The 15082-nt window shown below is 35.7% G+C and overlaps 4 protein-coding genes across 8 annotated transcripts in view; 3 read left to right on the forward strand and 1 right to left on the reverse strand.

The window, feature by feature from the left end:
* LOC106307286 (transcription factor MYB1R1-like) overlaps window positions 1–851 on the forward strand; it is a 1550-nt gene extending 699 nt beyond the window's left edge. The window contains exons 3-5 of one of the 2 annotated variants that reach the window (XM_013744199.1): window positions 1–24; window positions 258–471; window positions 538–851. The exon at window positions 1–24 is cut by the window's left edge and continues 1 nt beyond it. In XM_013744199.1, coding sequence (XP_013599653.1) covers window positions 1–24; window positions 258–471; window positions 538–596 — 297 coding nt within the window. In that variant the 3' untranslated portion in view covers window positions 597–851. Of the gene's footprint in view, window positions 25–257 lie in introns of both variants that reach the window. The other variant, XM_013744198.1, reaches the window with a different exon arrangement.
* An 87-nt stretch (window positions 852–938) lies between these two features.
* On the forward strand, window positions 939–3005 carry LOC106307285 (probable myosin-binding protein 5). Its single transcript, XM_013744197.1, has 2 exons — window positions 939–2535; window positions 2618–3005. The coding sequence occupies exons 1-2, from the start codon at window positions 1170–1172 to the stop codon at window positions 2815–2817; spliced, it is 1566 nt and encodes a 521-aa protein (XP_013599651.1). The 5' UTR covers window positions 939–1169; the 3' UTR covers window positions 2818–3005.
* Window positions 3006–3721: 716 nt separating this feature from the next.
* LOC106310880 (germin-like protein subfamily T member 2) lies at window positions 3722–4488 on the forward strand. The gene has a single exon (XM_013748115.1). The coding sequence runs from the start codon at window positions 3727–3729 to the stop codon at window positions 4396–4398; it is 672 nt and encodes a 223-aa protein (XP_013603569.1). The 5' UTR covers window positions 3722–3726; the 3' UTR covers window positions 4399–4488.
* Window positions 4489–6431: 1943 nt separating this feature from the next.
* Window positions 6432–10837, reverse strand: LOC106307220. 4 transcript variants are annotated; one of them, XM_013744114.1, is made up of 12 exons: window positions 10169–10837; window positions 9963–10073; window positions 9385–9471; window positions 9251–9288; window positions 9091–9172; window positions 8847–8953; window positions 8606–8762; window positions 8425–8517; window positions 8181–8304; window positions 8046–8088; window positions 7726–7932; window positions 6432–7654 (listed from the first exon to the last, which is right to left on the reverse strand). In XM_013744114.1, the coding sequence occupies exons 1-12, from the start codon at window positions 10526–10528 to the stop codon at window positions 6865–6867; spliced, it is 2199 nt and encodes a 732-aa protein (XP_013599568.1). In that variant the 5' UTR covers window positions 10529–10837; the 3' UTR covers window positions 6432–6864. The 4 variants fall into 4 exon arrangements, with proteins under 4 accessions (XP_013599568.1, XP_013599570.1, XP_013599569.1 ...); XM_013744116.1 differs by having other exon boundaries at window positions 7738–7932; window positions 10169–10836; XM_013744115.1 differs by having other exon boundaries at window positions 6432–7660; window positions 7738–7932; window positions 10169–10836.
* Window positions 10838–15082: the final 4245 nt, after the last annotated feature.

The raw sequence follows: 15082 nt of genomic DNA on the forward strand, positions 1-15082 counted from the left end.
CTTTTCGATATCACAACCGAGACGGTAAAGCCATTCCTATAGGTTCTCTGCTCTCTGAAAGTTCTTTCCCTTTCTTGCTCTCTAGAGTTTATTTTGAGAAAGAATTTGCTTCTTTTTTTTTTTAGTATTTCCTCTTTAGGACTAAAAGATAAAAATGAAGTGTCATATACTGGGGATAAATGTCTTAGGCTGTTCTAGAAAGTGGATAGATTCAATAATTGAGTTTTTACAAATATCATGTAATTTGTTTTTTACAGGTCACGGGAATGCACATGGAGCAAGATCATGCTCAGGACAACTCATGGCTACATGAAACTAACATCAGCGCTGGAGTTCCAGTGCAGACAAGAACTCAGGAGAATGCACCACAGACATTTCATCCCTACGATTTATCCTCAACTATTGTCCATCCGGTTCCAGTAACCTTCCAAGCAAATCCTGCTTTCAATCTAAACACAGATGCTGCTCCGGTTTCTCTCAACCTTTCTCTGTCCTTTAACCTCAACGAACCATCCAACTCAAGACGTTCGGCGTTCACGATGATGCCAAGCTTCAGCGATGGAGATAGCAATAGCAACACCATTAGAGTTGCTTAGACTTAAAAAAGCAAGGTGAATCTTTAAGACCTTGCTTCTTTCTTTGTTTCTCTGTTCTAGTAGTACATACTAGGTCTAAACTACTCTTAGTCTTGTTTTTGATGTTACTATGTCAAAAGCTGTTATGTATTCTTGTCTGAAAAGAATAATCAGGGGATAAAAAGAAACATGGACGAACTGTGTGTGTTTATTGTTTGTAAAAAACTCTGTTCTGTGTGTTTTGTTTTGTGGTAAGCTAAAACAAGTCGTGATTGTCATGTGCCCCATTATTCTCAATTGATGATTTGTGGGGGGGGGGGGGCATAAGTACTTTAAATGGATGATTAGCGATAATCATTAAGACCCCCATTAATGGATACTATCCCTGAAAAATCCAAAAACATAGAAGTCCATTCTTATCTGCGATTAACCGTTATTTCAGGTAATATTGGTCTTCAACCTTAATTCAAATCTTATTACATTCCAAAAATAGAATGAATAAATAAGAAAGGTCATAACATAACCTCTTTTTTGCTTTTTTCTTTCGCCACCATTTCAAATCTTCATGTAACCCTTCTCTATCATCGATAATCAATGTCAAACCGTTCCTTCAAGAACTTCATAGAAGACGAGCTCGGAACATTCCCACACTTCTTAATCTACGCCATCCTCGAATGGATCATCATCATCCTCCTCTTCCTAGACGGCCTCCTCGCCTTCTCCTCAAACCAATTCTCCAAACTCTTCGACCTCAAAACCCCTTGCCTCCTCTGCACAAGACTCGACCATGTCCTCGTCCCAACGAACCCCGACTTCTACTACAACGACTCCATCTGCGACTCTCACAAGAAGAACGTCTCTTCCTTAGCTTACTGCCACGTCCACAAGAAACTCTCCGAGATCAAAAGAATGTGCGAAGGTTGCCTCCTCTCTTTCGCCACCGAGAAAGAAACTGATGTTGACACCTACAAGTCTCTTATCGGTATCTTGCATAAGGATCTCGAGCTTCTTATCGACGATGAGCATCAGAAGGCGTTTCCGGTCACAGGCTCGAAGCTTGATCTCAGAGCTAACAACAGGCTTCAAGAGCAGCAGCAGCAGCGTTGTTCTTGTTGTGGAGAGTTGTTGAAGATAAAAACCGAAAAACAACCGAATAGTAATGGGAACAGATCTTTCTTTGCTGCTCCGAGTCCATCTCCTAGAGTCTCATTCAACCAAAGAACTATGGATTTTTCCAACTTGCCTGAGGAAGAAGAAGCAGCTAACAACAAAGACACACTTGATCGAACGCCGAGTTTCGTAAGAGGAGGGAACAACAGATTCTTTTCTGATTCGGCTCAGAACAGTCCGCGTTGGTCTGTAAGGTCCATGAAGAAGACTTTGATTGATCAGACCGGTCCGGACGCCGAAGTGTTGGACGGTGATTCGATACTTCATCATTTGAACAGGCAGGTTAGGCTGGACCGGAAGTCGCTGATGGATTTGTACATGGAGCTGGATGAAGAGAGGAGTGCTTCGGCTGTTGCGGCGAACAACGCGATGGCTATGATCACGAGGCTTCAGGCGGAGAAAGCTGCGGTTCAGATGGAGGCGTTGCAGTATCAGAGGATGATGGATGAGCAGGCGGAGTATGATCAGGAGGCTGTGCAGTCTTTGAGTGGTTTGTTGGTTAAGAGAGAGGAGGATATGAAAGAGCTTGAAGCTGAAGTTGAGGCTTATAGGTTGAGATATGGGTTGTTGATAGAAGAAGAGGAACAACTACAACAAGAAGACAGCAAAGGAGGAGAACAACATCAAGACGGCGAAGGAGGAGGAGAAGCAGAAGAGTTTCTTGATGAAGAAAACAATGAAACTAAACCGGATTGTTCATCAAATCATGAAGAAGATTTGGTGCAAATGAAAGATTCAGAAGAGGAGACTAAAGAAAACAATGGTGGGATGATCATAGAGGAAGAGAAAGGTTAGAGATTCATTGGTTATATGTTTCTTTGACGTTGTTTTTTGCAAACAACTGTCTTAATCTTCTTTTGGTTTTGTTACAGAGAAGGGAAGCGGAAAAGATATGTTAGTGAAGGAGATCTCAGAGATAACAGAGAGACTACATGAGATTGAATCAAAAGGTGAATTGTTGCAGCATATTTCAGACGTGTTAGATGTTAGTGAAGGAGAAGCAATTCTGTTACAGATATCTCAGAATCTCAATATGCTTCGTAGTTTCATCGAAATGCCATCAGAATCATGAATGTGGATCCTTACTTATTCTATCATACATCAGACGATACCAAAACAGCATCCTTGTATCTAATCTGTATGTAACAACACGTACTAGAATTTTTTTTATTACAGAACAAGCAAAGTTTTTACCTGCCTTGTGTCATACGTCAAATTCAATCCGGACTTTGTTTTTTGAGAACTTGGTTGAATCTTTCTCATAATATGTACTGAAACTTAAAAACTTGAAGACTAGTAATTATTTCTTCCTAATTAATAAATTATATATGAAAATGCCACTTTAACAAACCCAAATAGACTTGTCCAGACCAAAAACTTATTAAATATAAACTATTTAAGCTCTTACCAACTAATTTATTTATGAAAAATTCTTGAATTATCAACCACTCATTTTCAACCGAGTACTAAAAATTATCTTTTATTCTTAAAGACAGAGCTTAAGTCATGAAGTCATTATGTATTCATGATTAAGCCAATGAAACTTCTCTAATTAACCATCGACTTTGAAATATTCTGCAGATTTCTTGTCTTTTCGATTGCTTCTTACGACAAAATCAATTTAAAAAACTTTAGAAAACGTAAGGGCATCATTAACCCTGGTCTCTTAACCGAGGTGCTTAACTCATGATTTGATATTTTTTGTTTTTTTTTTTTTTTTTTTTCTTTTACACTTTTTGGCTAAGAAACGGTTCTTATATCTCTTATTTAAGAGACGGTTCTTAGTTTTTCTTAGTTAAAATCTAAGAAAAGTTAAGAACCATCTCTTAGCCGAATCTAATAACTCCAGTTAAGAGACCAGGGTCAATGATGGTTTAAGAAACCGAGTAAAACAGAGTAACAGACTAAAAAGAGGACAAGTCAAAATAGTTTTTTTTTCTTCATAAACACACACCACTTATATATATATACAAAACAGAGGATGCTCTGTTTCATCATTCTGAAAGCCATGACTTCTCTCCCCATCTCCTTCCTTCTAACTCTCTGCCTACTCGTAATCCCATCTCTCTCATCCGACTCTGACCCTTTACAAGACTTCTGCGTCGGCGATCTCAAAGCTCCTCCTTCCCTCAATGGCTTCCCATGCAAGTCATCAGTCTCCGCTTCTGACTTCTTCTTCTCCGGCTTAGGCATTCCTCTAAACACCTCAAACCGTAACGGCGTAGCCGTGGCCCCCGCCAACGTCCTAACCTTTCCTGGCCTAAACACTTTAGGACTCTCTATGAACAACGTCGAGTTCGCACCAGGCGGTGTGAACCCTCCTCACTCGCACCCTCGTGCAACAGAAGCAGGGGTTGTGATCGAAGGCTCTGTTTTCGTCGGGTTCTTGACTACGAACAACACTTTGTTCTCGAAGGTTATACATGCCGGAGAGATGTTTGTTGTCCCTAGAGGGTTGGTTCATTTTCAATGGAACGTTGGTAAAGGGAAAGCACGTTTGATAACTTCTTTTAACAGCCAGCTTCCAGGATCGGCTGTTCTGCCTAGTACTCTGTTTGGTTCTATGCCTGAGATTCCAAACGCTGTTTTGACCAAAACGTTTAGGACTGATGATGCAACTGTGAACAATCTCAAGTCCAAGTTTGCTGTTTGAGAGTCTTTTGTTTTTATGTTTTCTGAATTAAATGATATTTTTCAATTCTATTTTATTGCAATAATGGTGTACATTTGTGTAATAATAGTTAAGAAAAATATTTCTTGACCAAAAAAATTAAAACAAAAACATTAATAACATTTTTTATTTATGTTTTCTGTAATTATATTTCTCAGTTATATTTTATTGAAATAATCGTATACACTTGTGTGTAATAATAATTATTGAGACTAAATATTAATAAGTATATAAGATTTCTTGAACAAAAAAAAACATTAATAAGATTATATTTCTCTTTTCTCTATTACTATAATCTTTCTTGTGAACATTTTCATTTGGTTGTGATTTGAGCTGCTACTTCGCAATTCCATGGATGAGCCTTTGAAAATGATTCGAAGAACTCATTCTCTAGCAAGTTGTTTAGTTATGGATTTTTAACGTTAAAACCCCTCAACTATGTTTGTTTTGGGTAAAAACCCCCAAAGTAAGTATTTAACGTAAAAGTCCCCAAACTAATTTTATTTAATGAAGTACACCATAACAGGTCATAATTACCAATACTACCGGTAAATTTTTAGTTTACGGGTTTCTACATTAAGTAAACATAGTTGAGGGGTTTTACCATTAAAAATTTAAAAAACAAAAAAAAATCAAAATTTTATAATATTATTTAAAAATTAGTAACTTTTTTTTGACAACATAAGCGAGAACTAAGTAACTGAACCGCGCAATTCAGAAAGCCAAACCGAAAGTATTGAATCAACATATAACATAGCTGAAGGAGAACTCCTCACACCACTTGCAAGCTTGTCCGCCATAGTATTTTGTGCTCTTGGAATATGTCTGATCTGGAAGTTAGGGAAGAAAGTCTTATTGCGTCTAAATTCTTTATATAATTTTTTTTATATTTTCTCAGTTTTTACATTTTTAATTTATACATATATAATGTTGATGTTAAGAACACATCAAATTTATATATTTACAAAAAAAAAAATAAAAATGCTAATTTTGAAAATTTAAGTTACTAATTTTTAGATAATATTATAAAATTTTGATTTTTTTGATTTTTAATGGTAAAACCCCTCAACTATGTTTACTTAATGTAGAAACCCCTAAACTAAAGATTTGCCGGTACTATTGGTAATTATGACCTGTTAGGGTTTACTTCATTAAATAAAGTTAGTTTGTGAGTTTTTACGTTAAATACTTAGTTTGGGGGTTTTTACCCAAAACAAACTTAGTTGAGGGATTTTAACGTTAAAAATCTTTTAGTTCTTGATTAAACTATTACTGAAAAGCCTCTCTTAACAATCATAGAGATATTGTCAACATATGGTATTTAACTAATTTCATAAACCAACTATACAATAAAAAATCGTAACAGCTAACTAATTCAATTATCAAAACGTGCTACATTGTCAACGCATGATATTCAATAATACATTTAAATTTTCAGTATTGGTTCGAGTCAAGTTGCAACTCCAACGTGAACCATAAGGACAGTGTTTTCATGTTCTGTTTCTTACCCAAATAATATAAAGTTTCTTTTGTTCCATACAAATAAGTCAATCAGTTGTTTCCGAAGACCAAAACAAGCCGTTGTTATAAACATATACAGAGAGATCTTCTCTACTCATCATGTTCAATATCCATGGCTAGTCTTTAATGATCTTCATTTCTCCTCCTGACTCTCTGTCTGTTCCTTATCCTGTCTCTCTCATGATTCTGATTAAAAGACTTATGTGGCGATCTCAAAGCTTCTCCTTCAACCATTTATAAGTTTTCTGTTTAACGTATGTTTATGAATTCATTATCAGTTGAATTTGTAGCAATAATCGAAAACCAAAGATTTATAAGAAGCAATTGTTTCACCTTATATATAGTTCCTTTTTATAGTTGTTTGAGGAGGAGAAGAAAGATATACTAATAATGGAAAGGCCGCTCCAAATAGCTGAGAAATCCAAAGAACCAACTCATTTTCTGTAGCTATAAGGATTCCATGGTAACTTCATGGGATTAAGCTCACAAATGTATACATGGGACAACGTTAAAAAGAGATTCACATCTTTTAGAGGATTACTCCATGGACCATAATACCGCCATTCAGAAAAGTCTCAAAGCTGCATCGTTTTACCAAAATCTAAGAGACCCTGAACGTGTTCATATGGTTAAATACAAAAGTTAATTGTACACTAATAATAGTTCCATAACCAACAGCTTGTAGGAATCTCTGGTTCACCCTCTTCATTGTTTCCTTTTCAGGGTAAGAACAAAATGACTAAACTAATCTACACAGGAGAGACCTCTCCACTTCACTTATCAGCCGTGTTTGCCTGATAACTTAAAAACTAGAAGGCATATATGCTTGAATGCAGATTACCGTTCAACTGAAGAGGTTTCTGCCAGAAATAACTCGTAAATATCTTGTTTACAGAGGGAGCTTTAAGACGGTCTCTATGTCTTTGATTATAAGTTGTCTGTCTTATCATCATCCTTCAAAACTGTACTTGGACCATCATCAAAACCAGATACAGGAGCAAGCTCGTTTAAATCAAGGTAATGCCTTTTGCCTACTGCACCCTCAACTTCTTGGTCTGTGCCGTTTGACTTGTTCACTTGATTATTATTCTCTGTGCCATTTGTTTTCTCTGCATTGTCATTGACTTCTCTAGTCTCTTCTTCATCAGGAGATTCTGATTCATGGTCATTTGCCTTTTCTTCCGAGTCCTCACTTCCCATTGTGAAGTTCCCATTCCCTGATTCATCGGAATGTTCATCTGGCTCAACCAATCGTTTCCGTTTAGCCGCTCCTGTTGCTTCCTTGTCTGATTCCGAGAACTCATATTGTTGGTAATCGATTCTTGTGGCTCTTTTACTACGTCTCAGACCTGTCCGGTAATCATTTGACCTTGATCTTGATCTTGACTTAGCTTCTCTCCGTGGCATTTTCTTACCTCTTCGGGGTTCATCGCTATCTTCTTCGCTACCACTTAGAGAATCTTCATCTTCTTCTTCTTCATCTTCTTCTTCTTCCTCGTACTCAGCATTGTCTTCATCCCATTTGTACTCTTCATCTCCGTTCTCTTCCTCTCCCTCAGAACCACTAGATTGCTTCTTCCGTTTACGCTTCCTAAGATACTCTTCATCATAAACTGCTTCCCCAACAATGTCATCATCGCTTTCGAATCCTGCATCATTGTCTGAAACAGTTTCAACAAAGTCCGTCGCTGAATACCGCTGGGGCCGTTGTCTGCGCCTGTTACTGTCAGGACATTAAATTTCGCAAAGATCTAGCGTGAGAAAATTATAAGGGGAAAGAAATAATACACTGTATCTTGCCTTCTGTCCATGGATTCATCTCTCTGCTCATCGAACCCATCAGAATCAGCAAAATCAGAAGATCCCGCAGATGCTGTATCGTTCACAGGCTCAGCTGGGTGGGTTAAACATGTCGAACTGCCATTCGCAAGAGCGTCCAACCTGGCTGATTCTCTTCTGTGGAGGAAAGGTTCTTCTGGTGATGGATCTTTCTTCCTGAGATAGTGTTTTCAAAACAAGTGGAATGTAAGAGGCAATAGTCACCAAACAACATGTTAAAGGAAAACAATAGCAGAGATGCTTCAATAAAAGCGACACTCAAGACGTACTTTGTTATCTTGATTGCTTCGTTTATCGACCTATCATAATCATCTGCAATAAATATTAAACGATTAGAAAAGCTCTTCAGCCGAGTAGAAATCAAGATGGATATTCATGAATTCCCAACAAGGTTATAACCTTACCAAAAGTGTATCTAACTGGCTTCCTGTCACGAAGAGAACGGCCAGCACCAAGACCGTCGACAACCAAATAGTTATCAAGGAGAAGAGCCTGTCTATGTTGCTTTTTCAACAATTTTTCTTTCCTCTGACACAGAAAAAAATAAATTATAAAAGGATGCAATAAATAAGAATTATTAGAGTTCAGTAGCAACGTTACCAAAGTGAAAACAGAAATGAAAAGGAAAAACAGAGAGCAAATTGGAACCTTGTGTTCTTTTTCTATCTCAGGAAGCATATCTCTAGTTAACTTCTTCCCTAGAGAAATCTCAATTCTACTACTACTTGAATTAAGTTTCTCCTGCAAAACAAAGACAGAGAGCATTTTTCAATCAGCAGTGAAAACATAGAAAGTTATTTCATCGAGATTGCTCGTAGTAGAGACTTACAGAAACATCTTGGAATTCATCGAAATTGGTGGCAACAGTTTCCCATTGATATGTTACGTTAGGAAGAATCTTGGAACCCTTCGTTCTGACCTTAACCACCTCTGCTTTCCTTATTTCCCGATATAAACGGTGACCAACTAAGGGATCATCCTCATACCTTAAAAAAAAGAAACAAACATATGCTATCAGATATATGCAAACAGGGGAGTCCTATTCATGTCTTTTTGTATTTGCCACAGACCAAAAATTAACTCCATGTGAATCACCCCCTACGCGATCTTTGCGAAAAGCTGATAGATGAACACCAGTTTTAAGGGAGTTGTCAATGTAGCTCCTGATATCCTCTTGCTGCGGAAATACACAAAACCAATCGAAACTGTAACTGTTATAACGATCTAGTTTTCAAGCCAATCATACGAACATTGATAACATAATGGAAGTTCCATTTCAACGGCAAGCAGATTGGCATAGAGCAGCAACAATACCTCAACACGAATATCACATAAAGCTTTCAAAATCACCACACGAATGGCTGGATCAAGAGATTTGTACACTTCAATCTCCCGCCTACAAGATTAATACGAGACGCTTTATAAATGCTTCCGAATCAGTAACCAAGAGATTTAGAGAATGATAACAACTAACCCTTGCGAGGCAATAATAGGAAGGTCCCCTTCTGCGACCTAAACAAGTAGGCGAAGGACATGTGATGTGAGAACATGATTTAGTGCAAAAAGTGTACTTCTAGTATCAGATCAAAGATGTATAGCAATCATTACCCAATGCCAGCAATCTCTAATTTTTCTGCACAAGACAGTGACCCAAGTATCACGCGTGAGGGCCGTTCTAGTTACAGGAGGAATGGCCTGCAGATTGAAAAGAAAGCAAATTGGTAAATTGTTAAGCGATTTGGACATTCATAGTATTAAAGATTATATCAGATTCCAAATCATCCACATGAATTATGCACAACAAATAAAAAACCATGATATCATTCATGAGAAGGTTCGGATAATACAAATTCAGGAAACTATAAAATGACGTAAGAAAGCGTTTCAGAGAAAATTAGTGATCCTGTATGGGTAGCACAAGCCTATAAGTGTCTATGAGGGAAGCTACACAAATAAAAAATTAACAACTAAGCCTTTTAACAGAATGTGACCATTCAAGACGCTAAGAAACGGATGCTAATAAGAGCTAAAAAAAAGCACCAAGAAGCTCTGTTCATGCCAATGAGGCAAACTCTCGGAAGTACATTGGAGTTAACACTGGCACAAAAAAAAAAAAGACTTAAGAAAGCATCAATAAGACACGAGTAGCTTAAAGAAGACAAGAAATGGATAGCCAAAGCACCAACCTTTAGGAGAGGAATATGAATGTCACTCAAAGTATCGTTAGGATTCAGCAAAGCCGTCTCAAACTCTTCCGCTGAAAACTCCGTGTTGATCTTCAAAAGCGGTCTAAAAACCTTCAAGGAACAAAAAAAAAGAAAAAAGAGAGGAGAACTTGGGAGTGAGTGAGATGCTAAGAACCAAGACACGTGAAGAGAAAGAGAGAGCTGACATGCAAGAAGTTGAGTACGGAAGCAAGTTCCCACATAGACCTAAGATTCCACCGCGGCATCTGCGAAGGCTCCGGTGGCGGGACAAGAGAAGTAACGATTTTGCTTTTGCCTGAAACAACGCATTGCCGCAGACTTTTCTCATCTTCCTCCTCTTCTTCCCTCCGTTTACACTCCTTCTTCAAAGGCCTGACCTTTCTCTCCGCCGCTTGCTGCTCCTGAAGCCGCTCCTGCGCCCTAACAGTGCAGGCTCGCGAAGGCCTCGTTCTCCTGAGCTCCGCCGGGATTTTGGTACCGGTGACCGGAGAAGCCTCGTCGGCGGGGGAAGATCGGTCAGGGACGATATCGGAGGAGGAGCCCATCAGAGATGTAGAGATTGAAATTAGGGTTTTTTTTTATTTGAAAAGTGGTGTTGATTTGAGATTTTTTTTTTATTTTTTTTTTTAGGGAGTTGTGAGGGAAAAATCTAAATCGGTTAAACAGAGAGGAGGACGAAGAGCGTCTTGCTGGTGTTTGGGTGTTAAACGTTGTCGTTTTGTGGTTCTTGTCTGGAGAGAAGAAGAAGGAGAATAAAAAGATGTAAAAAAAAAGAAGAAGGAGATATTTGTCAAATAAGGTCTCACTCTCTCTCTCAGTGATCAGAGAAAACGACTCAGCGAGTGAAACACAGGAGGAGGGTAGAGGAGAGGAGAAATAGGGGGTAAACAGATCTAGGGCTCTCTCTCTATCGATTTTGTTTTTATCTATCGTTTTATATTAAACCAAAAAGTATATGCTATGAACATATCAGAACTTTAAAAATTGTAAATAATAATTATGAATAACATAATTTGAAAATTTTGTAAGTGATATAAAAGTGATGAGAATAGTAGTTTAGTAAAAGAAAACAAATTTATTTCTAAATTTAGTGAACTCAAGTTTAAAAGTAACTCTTGTTTTAACTAATTTACTTAAATACCTCAAAATTTTGATTTAGAAAATACAACAACTATATGCGGTATGTATGTGATTAACGTGCCAACTGCCAGTCTACATGATTAAACTAAACATGTGAAGCGAAGGATTTCTAAATGTCAAGGATGATCATTAATGATCTTTTTGATTAGGTCCAAGCATATTAACTAAGATCCAGAGTCCCAACACGGGTTCTTACATTGATACTTCATTTATGTCACACAACCAGACTCCATATATACACTAAACTAACTTACCAAAAAGAAAGGAAAGAACCGTGATCGCCGTCATAGCAATCTACATCATTCTCAAATTCTCCTCTTCCATCATCCGCCGTGGTTTAGGCCGGAGAAGATGAAAAAGGGTTTACCTCTTGGGGCAAATGTTTTTTTCTTTCAATTTGAACAAATCTATTCTTTGTTTGCATCTACTATTGGGCTTTGGACCATTTAAATTTAGGGCTGATTTCTCAATTTATAAGCCCAATATGATAAAGGGAATAGAGTAGAGCCACGTGGAGACTCTAGGTTCGCTGTTTTGAACGCTGCGGCCACATGATGGCACGTGCGGAGAGAGCATACGGAACGGGGGAGATTAATTAACGGCTTTTTAACGAACGGAGACAAATGCATGGGACCAGCTAACGGAGAGGACGCTCTGACTCATACAATCAATGAACGTCAGTTTTGTTTCTGTCGGTAATAATAACTCAACTGTGCATAGTTGTCCACGTCAACATGAAAGATTTTCGTCTTATTATTTAATCATTTTTAGTTCCATGCATCTCTGTTGCTAAAAAAAGGGTTCCATGTCGCTGTGCCTGTGTGTAAAATACTGGAACCAATTAATAGACTAATGGTTGGTGGATATATCCTATCGATGTTGGCAAAATGAAATGACTCAAATTTTCAGGATTTATATTTAACACTAGGGATTTGTCCGGGCTACGCCCGGGGTTTTTGTTTAATTTTTAATCTTGATTATACATATTTTGTATGTATATTTTAGCATAAAAATATTATAAGCTATTATTAAAATATAAGTTGCTAGACAATTTTTAAATTATTGATCAGCTATTATTAGAATATAAGTTGCTAGATAAATTTAAAATTATTATTCTTTTTTTTATTCACAAAATTAAACTTTTAATATTTTTGTTATTGAAAATTATGTATAATGTGATGAGCCAAACAAACAGAAAATTAGTTTGATTCGACTGTAGAAATGTTGCAGTTCACTTATAATTTTTTGAAACTTTTTTCGAAGTTTTTAAGCAATTTAATGGATTCCTTTCTCCATTAAATCAACAGTCCTATTTTTTGTGTTCATATTTAATTTATTTTGCTAAACCAATGGTTTAAAAGTTATAATATGTTTCTAGATATTCTTTTATATTACTTATATAAGTTTTTATGTAAATATGGTTAAATCTACAAACACTTTTTTAGTTTTAGAACCATTGAATTCATAACTTTCACGAATGTGGGTGTTGGAAAATTTGTCTTTTGATTTTTTTTTTGTTCCACTTCGTCCTACATCTGTCTTGATGTATTTGCACCATATGTATATAAAATCATTTTTTTAAAATGATCATAATCGTATTATTTTCTCAAAGTTGGTTGCTGATGAAAACAGTTATCTGCGGGCCCTTAGCAGGGGGCAATAGGATGATACATGTTGGCCATTTATTGAAATGTTTGGGTGGTGTCAATTGTAACTTGTATGTCACATCTGTTCAACAGATTTGTTTTCAAATAACAATGGCAGTTTTTAATTAAAAAGTGGCCTTCAAGGTAGTAAGGTTTCACGTGTGTGCCGAGCTTGGTTTGTTGTGGTTCGTATTATTGGTTAATGACATGTAGTTTTTTAAACCTCTCGTTATTTTATAGTATTTGTTATTTGAATCAAATGTATATTGAGTAAAATTATTGACCGTATATAAGCTATCGCAGAAAAAAAAAATGTATGGACATGTCTTTAAACACCTTATTAATGCACCCTATTCGTTCATTTCCTAGACGTGAACCTTCTTCTATGAACATATTATATACAGCTTTGTTAATGTTGTTTAGGGTAAATTGAATGATATTTTGTTAAACTATTTTTCTACCATGCCGTTTAGGGGGTGTTCAATCCGGTAAAACCGAACCAATTAAAACCGAACCGAACCGAAATAGAAAAAATGGTTTGGATTTGGTAGTACCGAATGAATGTCATTTTTAAAAAACCGTGGTATATGGATATGATTTGGTATATAAACCGATCAAACCGAATAAACCGAATAAACCGATCAATTAAAATATAAAGTATAAGTATATGTAAATTATATAATATAATTAATAATATATACCTAATTTATTTTATTGGTATGATCTTCCTACTTAAATGTTTATTTTAGTTATTTAATATTTTATTTTAAGTTCAAATTTTTTTTATCAAATTTAAAAAAAACATATTTTTTACTTTTTTGTTTAATAGTATTATGGATTACTGATATTTCTTACTTTTATTCCATAAAAATATTACTGTTATTAAATAAATATGTTTACTGATTATTTAAATAGTAAAATAGAAAATAGATTATTTAAAAACCAAAATAACGCCATGTTATAATTAAATTTAAAGCCGATATCTAATCTTATCAAGTAAAATTCACAAAATATTTTAAAAGATAAATATATTTACGGTTTTTTGGTATAAAACCGAATAAACCGAAAACCGACGGTATATAAACCGAACCAAACCATATTAAATATGGTTTTAATATGGTAGATATTTTTTATAAACCGAAAAAACCGAACCGAAACCGAACCGATATCCGGATTGAACACCCCTAATGCCGTTTGATCAAGCTTTTTTAATCTAAACAGCGTAATTATGTGAATGCAATTTATTTCTTGTAACGGAAAACTGTAACAAAGCAAGGCAAAAAAAACTATGGAAAAACGAAAAGTGTTTAGACTGCAATTTTCTGATTGTTGGTGGTGATTTTATTTATTTAAATGATGTGCATGAAATTCTCCAACTTCTTTACAGATTCCAAATTTTTCTCCACAACAGATTTTGTATAATTCTTTACATATATAGATTATAGTTTACTTGGGAAATTCTAAAAAGAATACATTTCCTAATTAAGCATATTTTAATGTTTTTATAACTATTTAGCATTCTATCTTTATTTAATATTTTATACCATTTAGATGTAATTGTAGATCATCTTAAGCTATGTAAAAGTTGAATGTGTGAAATTTAGATACTTCTAATTATTTCTATGTTTAATTTCAACTTCAATCTTTGGTCAGACAAAACTCGAGACAGTTTACATATATTATGGATGACATCTCAGTAGCTATTATCGTTAAAGATTTAGTTTGTCGTAATGCTGATATGAAAGAATAGAACACAAACATAATAGGTCACTAACATGTGGCCAAAGATGATAATGAATTCCAAATATGATTGTCTTTATAGTCCGTTGAAAATAGTTAACACCAGACAAAGTGAATAAAAGCAACAACTATGCATAAGCATTATTTTAGGAGCTGACGCCTTGGTGTAAGACTGTATCCTCTTCAACTTATTCAAGGCGTACTTTCTTAGTTACTTTTGAACATGTCGGATCAGTAAGTCTGTGGCCGATGCACTTCTCTTATATTTCCACTTGACTCTGTCTCAGAAAAATCACAGAAAGAAGAATATGACAAAAGAAGACGCCGCTATAAGTTGTGAGAACTGCTTTTGAATATGATCTTTGTTTAGTTTATTTTACCAATAGTATTGATCTCATATAAATTTTTGCATCATGGTCGTTGGTCTGTTTGTATAGCCAATTTCTGCATTTTATAATTGAACTAAAAGTCTAAAACCAAAGCCATCTCACAACACATCGAATAAAAAACAGTGTATTTATGTATATTTTAGATCGAAGACCTAGAACTTACACTTAATTAAAGATAAATTAA

This window comes from Brassica oleracea, chromosome C8, assembly GCF_000695525.1.
Source record: "Brassica oleracea var. oleracea cultivar TO1000 chromosome C8, BOL, whole genome shotgun sequence".
Lineage (NCBI taxonomy): Eukaryota > Viridiplantae > Streptophyta > Magnoliopsida > Brassicales > Brassicaceae > Brassica > Brassica oleracea.